Here is a 12,745-nt window from a genome sequence, read left to right on the forward strand (position 1 = left end):
TTTTAGCAGCTCTAGTAGTTTCTGGTATGAAGTTTATGGTCTGGAGATAGCTCTTAGGCTGGATATATGCTTTTTAGTGGTCCAGTGAAAATCTGTCTGTAAGGACTTAAAATAAACAGCCTGCATGCACATACTTTGAGTTCTGACTTACAATAATGTGGTTTTCACTAACATTCGCTCAGTGTTTTATTGGCACGGCACTGGTAGGCTTATATAAGTTGACTGGAATTTCGCATTCAATGTGCAGGTGCTCCTTCAGAACCCTGTCTCATTCCATAACAAACTTTGAAGGTGCATATGAATATATTCCATACAGGCCCATTGCTAAAGGCAGACAATATGGGATAATAATGCACACACAACACCCTTGAACATATACCTGCCTAATATTTATTTCAAAGCATAAACTCCCAAGCTCCCAGGGAATGAACATTAATTACAAAAATTCATCTGTAGTGACATTTCTGTAATGCAGCAAAAGGATAGCATGTGTCAGCAAAAGGATAGTGTGTGACCTTGCAATCCCTCATGTTATCTTCGCCTGTGCCCACTATTTATCTTTTACCAAAAGCCTAATTATAAACATTCAGGATGGGAATTTTCAAAAGCATTGAGTGTTGACTCAACACTGCTCCTGCTGAAGCCAATGATAAACCCATATCCATTTCTCTTAGGCATGTCTAAGGCTCCTATCACCGTAGTATCTGAGCGCCTTATAATTTTGAATGTATTTATCTTTAGTGCCCTGTGAGGCAGGGGACTTCTATTTTCCCCATTTTGGGGATGGGAAACTAAGGCACAAAGAGATTAATGATTTGCCCAAGGTCATGCAGGGTGTCAATGGTGGAGCAAAGACCTGAACCTGTACCTCCTAAGTCCCAAGATGGCTCCCTAACAACTAAGCCATCCTCACTCTCACCTCCCACTGATTTCTACATAGGCAGAGTTAGACCAGCACTAGTGGCTTTGGAAAATTCCACCTCAACAATGAAAATTTCAGGTCTTCCAATACAAGGTTGAAACTATTGTACTTTTAAGTTTTATCAAAAATAAAAATAAAAAATAAATTGTCTCCTGCAGTCCTAACTTTTTCTCCCTGTAGTTTTCCTTCCTTCCCCCACCACCTCTCACTTCAGTATTATATTCATCTTGCCTCTTTCACGTTGTTCACTCTCCTCCTCTCTCCCCTTTGGCACACCCAGCTTCTTCTCCCCAACTCCCCCCAGGCTTTTGTTCTTTTGAAAATGCTTGTTCATCAACATATTTTATCCAGCATCTCCAAAAAAACAAACCAAAGAAAAGCTTTGACAAAACTAAAGTAAAGGAGAGAAAAAGAGGAAAACAAAGGAGGGAGAAGAGTAGCAACTGAGGGTATCTGCCAATTTTAACTCCTTTCTATAAACAGCACTGAATTCAGAAGGAGTGAGCAGATTTAGGATATAAAGTTATTAGTGGCCCTGGCAATGAAAGTCCCTTCTCTTTCATAAGCTTCTAAATCTTCACATCTATAACAAAAACAACAACAACAAAAGAAAAATGAGAAAAATTAAGGGTGCATCTGCACAGCAATTAAACACCTGGGCCTGGCCCATATCAGCTGACTTGGGCTCACAGGGCTAAAAATTGCTGTGTACATGGTTTGGGTTCCAACTGGAACCAAGGCTTTGGGAACCCTCTGGCCTTGCGGGGTCCCCAGGTTCCAGCCCGAGCCTGAACATCTACAACACAAATGTATAGCCACACAGACAAGTCTAGCAATAGGGCTAGTACGCCGTTTCTTCTACAACATAACAGCAACAGCTGTACTTCCAAATGTATTTTCCCAATGAGCCTTCATTCCCACAAGAATAAAACAGTATTTACACCTCTTTTTACATGACCTCCCACATCTCTATACTTAGACGTTCTGAAGTGCCCTAACAAAAATGTTGCAACCTGTGCTCATGATTTACACTTAGCATTTAAAGTGCACTGTATGATCTCTAATGCTATACAAACAGTAATTGCTACTGTAGTATTCATAGGCGCCAATTTCTGCTCACACCGGTGGGTGCTTGACCCCCGTCTGCCCCCAGCCCCGCCCCGACTCCATCTGGCACGTAAATATCTTGCAAAGCCAGCTCCAACAGTGCCATGCAAACATCTGTTCTCACTTTCAGGTGACATTGTAAACAAGAAACAGACAGCATTATCTCCTGCAAATGTAAACAAACTTGTTTGTCTTAGTGACTGGCTGAACAAGAAGTAGGACTGAGTGGACTTCTAGACTGTAAAGTTTTACATTGTTTTGTTTTTGAATGCAGTTATTTTTTTTGTACATAATTCTACATTTGTAAATTGCACTTTCACAATAAAGAGATTGCACTACAGTACTTGTATAAGGTGAATTGAAAAATACTATTTCTTTTGTTTGTTTACAGTGCAAATACTAGTAATCAAAAATATAAAGTGAGCACTGTACACTTCATTCTGTGTTGTAATTGAAATCAATATATTTAAAAATGTAGAAAACATTCAAAAATATAAATAAATGGTATTCTGTTAACAACAGTGTGATTAATCATGTGATTAATCGCAATTAATTTTTTTAATCACTTGAGATCCCTAACAGCTATAAATTTTGTGCATTCCTGCTTCTGTTTGTTTTGCATGCAATGAAACTTCCCCCAGGATTTGAAAGTTGTACATTATTTTCCCCTATTGTTAATTATGCATATTAAGCTCCTCAGCAGACTACTTGGTTTGCTGAGTTTCCACCTGAAATTTCATGCAAATCATAGGTGGTGAGTGAGGGAATTAGCTGTGGACTCTGCAGATGAGGTTAAACTCACACACTGCTCCCCACCTACCCATACCCTGCAGAAGCATGACCACAAAACCCAGTGAGCTGAAACTCAGTTTCCAATACCCCTGTATAAAAATAACATATGAAAGGGAACACAGGCCCCTTAATGATTAAGAAGTGTAGGGTATGTGGTACTAATAGACATTTTATACACATTGGTAGCATTGTAGCACCTAAAATGGTTAAGGTGGTGTACAAAAACCATAGGAAGATAAAGCCTTTCCCAAAGGGTTTATAAATGAAATAAGAAAAACACACTCAAGTCAAAACAGAATGTTTATGGTAATGTTACGTACAAATCCAGTTACTTTTTTCCATTGCCCCTTTTCCCCAACACCCCTCTCACTCTCCTCCAACTAGCTCTCTAGTCCCTCTTCCTCTCCATCCAGCAGCTCCTTTGTGTCCTCCCTTGCACCCTGTCCTCTCTACAGTACATATTCAAGCACAATTTGAGAACCTGGGGCTGGGGAAAGAAGGGAGAAAACAGCCAGTGAGAGGGTGACCAAGTTATTGAAAGTATCTGAAAGTATGGCCACCCTCCCCAGGCCCAGTGTCTCACCCAGCCCCTGTTATCCCCAGCAGGTGACGCTGCTCTCTGTCTTCCCTACGCTCCAGAGAGGGACTGTGTCATTCAGATTTTCCTTCTTCAGCTAGGATTTCCTGTAGGCAAGGGCCCACTACATACTATTATTTCATGATATGCAATATTACTGCTTATTAGTTGTACCATGGTAGTGCCTAGAGACCCCATTGTACTAGGCACATTTCTAATACATAATAAGACTGTAAACTTTTCAAGGCAAGGACAATTTAGATAGCAAAGACAGACACCAGGAAGCACAGACAGCTTGCCCAAGGTCACACACAGGTCAGTGCTAAGAATCAAGGATACAGCTCAGGTCTCCAGTATGCTCTTTGGTAATAACTTTATATTTGCACTTTAAAAAGGATACTAACAGAACAGTCTAAAAACAATATAAATCTTACCAATAATTGATATAGGCTTTCTGGCAAAACGTAGTCTTCCCTTAAAGCCAATATATTTACTTCTGCAACCAGCAGACCATAGCCGCACCAAATATTCAGCACCAAAAAACACCACCAGAACAATTTCCTGTTGGAATTAAAAGGAAAAAAGAAGATGTGATTAACATTAAAAATTAACCCACAATTGGCATTTCCCATTCCTCTCCTGTGACTTGTCAAGCCACCTCCTGAAAACCAAAAAAGCCAACAGTAACAAGGTTGTGTTTTATTTCTTTTTCAGAGGGCAAATTTAAAAGAGGGCATACTATTTGTGGAGTAAGGTACTAGTCAACATAAATAAATTGTTTAAATAGAAAACTCAGAGCTAAGGGTTATTCTCCTAATCCCTCTAGGCAACATCATAGTAGTGGACTTGGAGGGAAGTCACAGTAAGTGTCTTCCTCTGTTTAGTTACTGTTCCTAAAAGTTGAAAATAGAAGGATGAAAAATGGAATACAGATTTATTCATAAGATTAACAAAAATATGAGCTAAGAAACATAAGGATTTTGAAGACAAGGGGTGGCCTACATGAACATAACAGAAGCCCAGGCATTAACCTTGGTATACACAGGAAAATATAGTACATCAAAAATGTTTTAGTAATCTAATCTTATTATTGTTTATCTACATTTACTCTACGTTTAATGAAAATTCTGACACTAGCTTGTAATCAAAAATTAGTTCACCCAGGAAAGAGCCCATGGGGAATTATTTCTGTGCTTTGGGACAAAAGTAGATTTGGTGAGGACTGCAATTTCAATTTAGGTTACTGAAGCGTTCTCTGCTTCTTTCTTGCTTTCCTTTACCATGTCAGTGCATTAGAACAACTAGAACACAAATTGCCAGGATGCCTTCCAGCTGAAACTGTACCCAGTTGACTCAGACATACATTTACTATACAACTTCCTGTTCCAGAATGAGCTTTGGAAAATATTTACATTTTCACTAAAATATGTCTGCAGTCCATTTTAGGAATTGCAAAGTACCAATACACTTACATCACATCACATCACAATTTTCATTAAATACTGATAGCTATCTGTCCTGGTACTTGGTGCTCTGAATGGCACAGTAGAGATCAAAGCATTTTGAGACTAGGCATGAAACAATTACTTCAGATAAAGTATTAACTGAACTAATACTCAAACTCCAACCCAACTTTTGGTGTTTGACACAACTAGGTTACCATGCCTCCTTCACTTCCTAGCTTTGGCTGAAATGAAAAGCAAAAGGAGCAAACACAAGAAATCTTTCTGCTGTTCTTGTGTTATTTCTATCCTAACTAATAAACAAGGATTAGTAGAAATCTGACAAAATGTGCAGTACAATTTGCTGACAAAGAAGGCTGGGAGATAACATCAAAATTATGGATGCCGACTTGTTTTATTCAAGACAATGTTTTCCAAAATATTATATGAAATGTTCTCCTGGGCTTCCATAGAGAATCAATTACTCCTTTTAAGTTTGGTACTCTTGGTTCTAATCACAGAGGTCAATAAAAGCAAAGAATCTCAAGTTCTTTAAGGAATGTGATTCTGAAATTTAAGGGAACTTGCAAAATTCTACTTATGAGTCAAGTTTTCATTTTTTTAATAAACTTAACAACTAATGTTCACACAGAGAGAGAGAGAGAGCTCTATATGCATACAAAGCTATGCAAAAATGCAGAATCAGAGTTTACAAACTTGAAACCTCTTTTAGAATCCAAAATTGTACAATTCTCCCATCAACTCGCATCTAATTACACATTCACTGAAAGGAATGTGGTCTGTTTTGTTAATAGATTCATGGATTCCAAGGTTAGAAGGAACTATAGTGATCATCTAGTCGGATCCTGTATAACACAAGCCATAGAACTTCCCCAGAATAATTCCTTGGGCATATCTTTTAGAAAAACAGCCAATCTTGATTTAAAAATCATCAGTGATGGAGAATCCACCATGACCTTTGGTAAATTGCTCCAGTGATTAGTTACTCACTTTAAAATTGATGCCATATTTCCAATCTGGATTTGTCTAGCTTCAACTTGGATTCATTGAATCGTGTTATACCTTTCTTTGCTAGATTGAAGAGTGCATCATCAAATATTTGTTCCCCACAAAGGTACTTAGAGATTAATCAAATCACCCCTAATCTTCTCTTTGTTAAACTAAATAGACCCATGGAACTCAAATCTATCACTATGAAGCATGTTTTCTAATCCTTCAGTCATTCTCATGGTTCTTCACTGAACTATCTCCAATTTATCAACATCTTTCTTGAATTATGGACACCATTACTGGACACAGTATTCCCCCAATGGTCACACCAGACCACATACATAAGTAAAATAAACTCTCTACTCCTACTCAAGATTCCCCCGTTGATCCATCCAAGGACTGCTCCGTTCTTTTTGGCCGCAGTGTTGCACTGGCAGCTCATGTTCAGCTGATTATGCACCACAACCCCTAAATCTTTTTCAGCGTCACGGCTTCCCAGCATAGAGTCCCCTATCCTGTATGTATGGTCTACATTCTTTGTTCCTAGATGTACATATTTACATTTAGCCATATTAAAAACATATATTGTTTGCTTCTACCAGTTTACCAAGCCATCTACACCGCTTTGTATTTGTCACCTGTTCTCTTCATTATTTACTACTCCCCCAATTTCTGTGTCATTTACAGACTTTCAGCAATGATTTTAGGTTTTCTTCCAAGTATTAAATAAAAAAAAATGTTAAATAGTGTAGGGTCAAGAACCAATCCCAGTGGGACCCCACTAGAATCAGGAATTTCCCAATTCCTCAACTACATGTTGAGACCTATCAGTTAGCCAGCTTTTAATTCATTGACTGTGTGCCATGTTAATTATATGACTTTTCAAAATATCATGGAGTACCAACTCAAGTTTTGCATTTGATGTACTTTTACATTACATGCCAGCTAACATCACATACTAGAATGCCCACTATTACTAAATAATTAAGAGCAATAGGATAACCACTGTGTTAAAGCAAGTGCATCTTGGCAACCTTCCTTCAAGGGAAGAGGGCTGAATACAGATTCTTGCAGAAACTACCAATGCTATCCCTACCACCAGTCAGACGTGTTCTCTTGAGTATAATGGGAACGCATCCTCCTTCTCTAACCCCACAGGCTGAGCTGGTGGAGTAGTAGGAGCAGTCTCAACTCAGAGAGCATTTAGGAACAGCCGCATTCCCCATCTTCACACCTGGAATGGGATTCATCTCTCTGAACAATGCCTATTCATCCTTAGAATTCCACATAATCAAAGTATTTTAGAGGATGAAAGGTGAGTAAAAGAGGGATTATGCAAGCCTACTAATTATGATTAGTTGTTAACTTTGGAATCAGACCCCCAGGATAAGGATTGTCATAGCAACTTATAACAAGAAAAGATGTGCCATATAATTGCAACATAACAGTATGTCTCTTCCCTCCCAACCCCCATGAAGATGTAGGCTTTTCTGACTCAAATTTAAAGGATATCATTAACACCAGTGCAAGAATTATTGACAGGAACAGTGAGGTAGAATTGCTGTGTCCAGTTATACTAAATATTTGCTAGCAGAGAAAACACTATGTACAAGAAGAATGCTGAGGAAACAAAGGATTTATAGTTTTGAGATTTTTCCCCGATGGGAAAAATGTGGCAATATCACCATGCAGGCCTTTTTCTGGGAAACAGAGAGCATATCTAGCAAAGCAAAAACTCCTAAGGACAGATCCCTCAAACTGATCAATTAATCTCTGTCCTCTCCTTTAGCTTACTACTTCATTGTTACATTAGTTTTGTCCTGTCTGCTTGCTTACTGCTCTCTGCTGAAGTCAGTATCAACAGTTACAATAACTACAAGTCTGTCTCATTTTGTTTTGGAAACCAAAATTATAGTATGTCCTAGACACTTTCTCAAGACAAAGGATGTTCTAATTAATTGTACGTAAAAGATACAGTTTTCTCAATTCTTAAATAATTCTCTATCCTATTTGTGTCAAGCATACCCAGAAAAAAAATCAAAATACATTAAAACATTCAGGCTCTAGCACTATACAACATATTTAAAAGATCGTGAACATGCTGATATGAGGATAGAATGAAAGGGAAAGACAAAGGCAAATAGCTTCCAACAGTTTACAGTCCAAAACTCAGTCAAATTAGAAACTTTTGAGGAGGGGTCACCAACTTTTATGATATATACTAGGTTTGATATACTTTATAGGTTTGATATATATATATATGATATACTGTGCTGCTAGAACATCATCTGTGACCAAATATAAGACTCCTTGCAGCAGTAAGTAAGATGTACATCATGTAAATGAAGGCATGTAAATGAAATTTATAGCTCAGAATTCACAATACCTCCCAATATGGTTAAAGATACACTGCACCAGAGAAGCAGCTGAACGGAATGAATGCAGCTGGAGTGATTAAAGTGCACACATGAAAAAGGCAAGTATTTTCTCAGCTGCAGCTGTGTTTTAGGTGGAGAGTATATAAAAGGCTCTCTTCACTCTTTTTACTGGCATATTTAGGTGCTTGGGTAAAAGGAGGAAGCAGGATGGCTAAATGAATAGCGTGCTCATGAAGATTCAATCAAGGAATGTCAGCTCAAAACAATGAAGCCTCAGAAGCAAGCATAGTGGTTTAATAGTCCCAATGTTTGCACACGTGTGCTTATGTCCGAAATTTAATCTGATAACCTGTCTTCAAGGTTTCTTGTCCTTAGAGTTGAAAATGTCAAGTTAACAACCTGCTTAATTTAAATGACTACTCGAAGGCAATGAAAGTCAACCAGCACTGAGCATGTGCACTTCTCATCCTAAATCTCACTGTTATAAACAATAGAGATTAAATCTGAAACTAGCTGGCTGAAAATATGTAACACGTGGAAGAAAGAGCCATGCAGATTTTCTGTATCTCCTACGCTATCAGCTCATTTTGCTTTGAATAACATGGAGTTATTTTACATATGATTGATATGTTTAATAGAAAAGATTGACATAATCTACATTTAACAGATCCATTGCAAAGAAACGGCACTGACTAAATATTTTAGAGCACTTGTGACATATCCAGAATTTGCTGATGTCACACCAGGAGTAATTGTCTGGTCCTCTAGTTTATCAACACATTCTATTTACTATAGAAGATGGAATTTTAATCATCTGGCTAATGAGGGAAGTGACAACTCTATACTCTGCTCCACTGTCCAGACATGTTGCCACTGAAGTCTGGAATTCATCTGTGAGGGTGTTGCAAAGAAAGTTTTAGCTCCTTAAATACACTTAGGTGGATGAGACACTGTCTAGAGTACAGCTGAATACATTCTGACCTACTGTGAATATAGCAGTACTTAAAACACAACAAGGGCTGTAAGATACCCTGAAGAGCAATCTTAAAGTCCAACTTGAAAGAAACCATGAATTTGGTCAAGCTAGTATTGTCCGGAGATAGAAGTCCTTTATTTATTCATAGACCCAGGCAGCAGTGCAAAATTCCTCAAGTTAACCAACCTACATGCCTCAATCCTACCTCTAGCTGGAAGGGAAAGGGTATAGTCTTGCTTTTCAGTGGCCTCTATCCAAAGTGAATACCCCCTTCTAAATTATAAATAATCATATCCTGTTTCTTAATCTCTCCATTTGAGAGGCTTAGAGCAGTGTGGGTTTCAGTTTTTCCCGCTCTTTTTTCCCCACCTCTCATTCCCAACTAAATAAAAAAAACAGTCTCCTGGGCCAAATCTTGTGGTCTTAAAGCAAGCAAACTCCCTCTGATTTGAATGGGAGTTAACTAGTTAACGTCATAATTTGGTCCTTTGTTAATAACTCTCCTAATAACATTTTCTATTTCACAGTGGTTGTTTTCTGTTTGAGCCAATTGTAGTACACATTGCAATCAGCCTATAGAGTAAATTCTGTTCTGTACTAAATCCTTGTGTTTGATGACTATTCCATGTCCATAAAGGCAGTGGCTGCTAAACAACCAACATAGGGCAACACTTGAGTTAGTGGACTGGATCCACCAAAGCTGAGAGGAACTTGCTATACCATATTTTCCCAAGTTGTCTGATGCATTAGAAAAAAAACTATTTTAAGGTTTATTTTCTAATACTCTCCTAAAAGGCCAACATAAAATGCAGCCACACAGATACAAGAACCACTGTCTGGTGATTTTTTTTCTACCTGCACCAGAAAAGTTGTAGTGAAAGTTAAAATTAAGTTAAAAAGACAATAGAAGCACTTTGTATCTTATTTAGATTTATCCTACATAAAGAGTGCAAACATACCTTGTCTGCCAATAGGATCTCTTCTCCAGCATAAGAGAAATAACATGTTTTTCCTGTGGGCAGGTTCACCTGTCCATTTCTAAAAGGCATGGACACCTAGTTAACACCCTTACACAAATGAAATACCTTCCATAAAGTAGCACTCCAGGTTATGGAAGCTATCCTATATGCCTTACTCTGGCAAAACTGTTACTGTTCCCTCAGTAAGGACTGCAGGATGAGACCCCATGAATTCAGTGTGCTAGACAACCCACATCTCTCTATTGCATGCATCATGCCCTGGGGTCAGAAAAATGTAGCTAGACACTTATTTGGAGACACATTGATGAAAGCAAATACAACAAGGGGTCCTTGTGGCACCTTAGAGATCAACAAATTTATTTGGGCATAAACTTTCGTGGGCTAAAACCCACAGATGTATGGACTGAAAAATACAGTAGGCAGGTATAAATATACAGCACATGAAAAGATAGGAGTTGCCTTACCAAGTGGGGGGTCAGTGTTAATGAGGCCAATTCAATCAGGGTGGATGTGGCCCATTCCCAACTCCCATCTTTTCATGTGCTGTATATTTAGAGAGAGGGCTGGGGCTGCAAGCTAAAAGCTAGGCTGACTGGGGAAGCAGCCACAGCTGGGCCATGCCCCAATCAGACCTCAGCTGGCCCTGATAAAAGGGCCAGGAGCTAGACACTCTCCCTCCAGCTTCAGAGGGAGAAGGACCTAGCTGCCTGGGAGCCGAGGGTGCAGGCAACAGAGCAGGGCTGGAGAAAGGCGAGAGGAGCTGGGGAGCTCCCGCCTGGCAACTCCCCAGGCTGCAGGCCCTGTGCAAGGCCAAACCAGGTACTGGGGTTGCAGAGGCACGAGGTCCAACCCCCCCCTTTGCCAATGATGAATGGCTTGTACACTACAGTCTGCCCTAGTGAGTGGGGGCTAGCTGGAGACTGTCAGTAGCCATAGACTGAGGTGGGGATAGAGGGGAGGGAGACCCAGATCTGGGGGGGGTACTGCCAGGGGGCAGCACCCAAGGTAAAGGGGCACCGGGGTCTGGGAAGGACATGGGGGCCAGCAGAGGGTGCTCCAAGGCTGGAAAAGCTAATTTCCTGGATGACCAGCAGGGGGCGCTGTGCCAGTGAGTCGTCAGCACGCTACACTGCCTACTGTATTTTCACTCCATGCATCTGATGAAGTGGGTTATAGCCCAAGAAAGCTTATGCCCAAATATATTTGTTAGTCTCTAAGGGGCCACAAGGACTCCTAGTCTGTATCAGCAAAAACAACAAACACGGCTACCCCTCTGAAACGTAACTAATGAAAGCAGACTATTAAAACCCAATTGCTGCTTTTAGGAATTTATTCCTGAAATGGTGACATTCAGAAAACTCAGATTGCACCATTAAGCACATAGAACTCAGGAAGTGACAGACCAAAGGTTGCACTTGACCTCACTAGCACAGATTCATAATGACAGTCTTGAATGACATGGTTATCTAGCTGGAGTCATGTGAGTGGGTGAGGGTCGCTGAGAAAAAGGGAGAAGAGGCAGGGTAGCACTCAGTACTGGAGAATGCTGCATCACATGTCTCTAACTCAAGAAAAGCTGTAGGAAACCAGTGATTTTAAATATTGTAAAATATAAAATCTAAAATGTGGAACTACTGCACCAGACATCACAGTCCCACACTCCTCAAACTGTCCACAGCAGGGACCCCGCCTCTGCAAACCTTAGAAAAATGTTGTCTTTGAAGCTCTGAAGCCTCAAGTTATATACTGGCTCTAGCAACATTTAGACAAACTCTTTGAATAAAATTTCTATCATATAAACTTAAACATGACCCAAAGAAAGAATAGCAACAAACCCTGCAAAGGGGGTGAATGGTCATGGAAAGAATAGTTTAGAGCTTTGGAAATAAAATTTACTGTTCAGTTTCTTATGCACCCTTCCTCATCATTTCACTTATATACTGTTATAGATTTTTGTTGCCGCTATGAGACTAAGTTTACTAGTTAGAACTATTCTTTGTTTGTAGCATTGGGCAGCAATGGATAGGGATAAAAGAGGTGAGAGGAGCAGCTAAAGCACAAAAGATGAAGAGGGGATGATAAAAAAGCCTGGAGAGATGGGAATGGTTAAAAGGCTGATGGAAGAGGTTAGAAGTAGGTCAGCAAAGTAAGATGGCATGGTGAAAGGCAGCCAAAATTTGACAGGACTGGCAACCATGTATGAAGAAGATCAAAAGGTGGAATGATCAATTACATGTCTAAAACATAAACAAAGCAACACTGAATGTTGTGTATAGTAAGAAGAAAGTCAAACAATGAGTTACTGTCTATACAACTAAAATTATATAAGCATCTAGTATCCAAGTGACAAGAGAACACAATGCCAGGAAGGCTGAGACAAGTAAACATAATGAGACTATTAAGTATCTGAGTGACTCAAAATCTCTAATGTATTTATTCTCACAATACCCAGTGAGGTAGTGAAGTACTATTATCCCCATTTACAAATGGTAAACAGGCACAGAGAGGCTAAATGACTTGCCAAGGATCACACAGTCTGTGGCAGAGCAGAAAACTGAAC

General features: G+C 39.5%; 1 protein-coding gene across 1 annotated transcript in view; it reads right to left on the reverse strand.

The window, feature by feature from the left end:
• LOC112105753 (potassium voltage-gated channel subfamily KQT member 1-like) overlaps positions 1-12,745 on the reverse strand; it is a 117,578-nt gene that overhangs the window by 44,766 nt on the left and 60,067 nt on the right. The window contains exon 3 of the mRNA XM_024198667.1: positions 3,833-3,959. Within this exon, the coding sequence (XP_024054435.1) occupies positions 3,833-3,959 (127 nt within the window). The remainder of the gene's footprint in view (positions 1-3,832; positions 3,960-12,745) is intronic.

Source organism: Terrapene carolina, unplaced genomic scaffold (genome assembly GCF_002925995.2).
Source record: "Terrapene carolina triunguis isolate 2854851 unplaced genomic scaffold, T_m_triunguis-2.0 Scaffold112, whole genome shotgun sequence".
NCBI lineage: Eukaryota > Metazoa > Chordata > Testudines > Emydidae > Terrapene > Terrapene triunguis.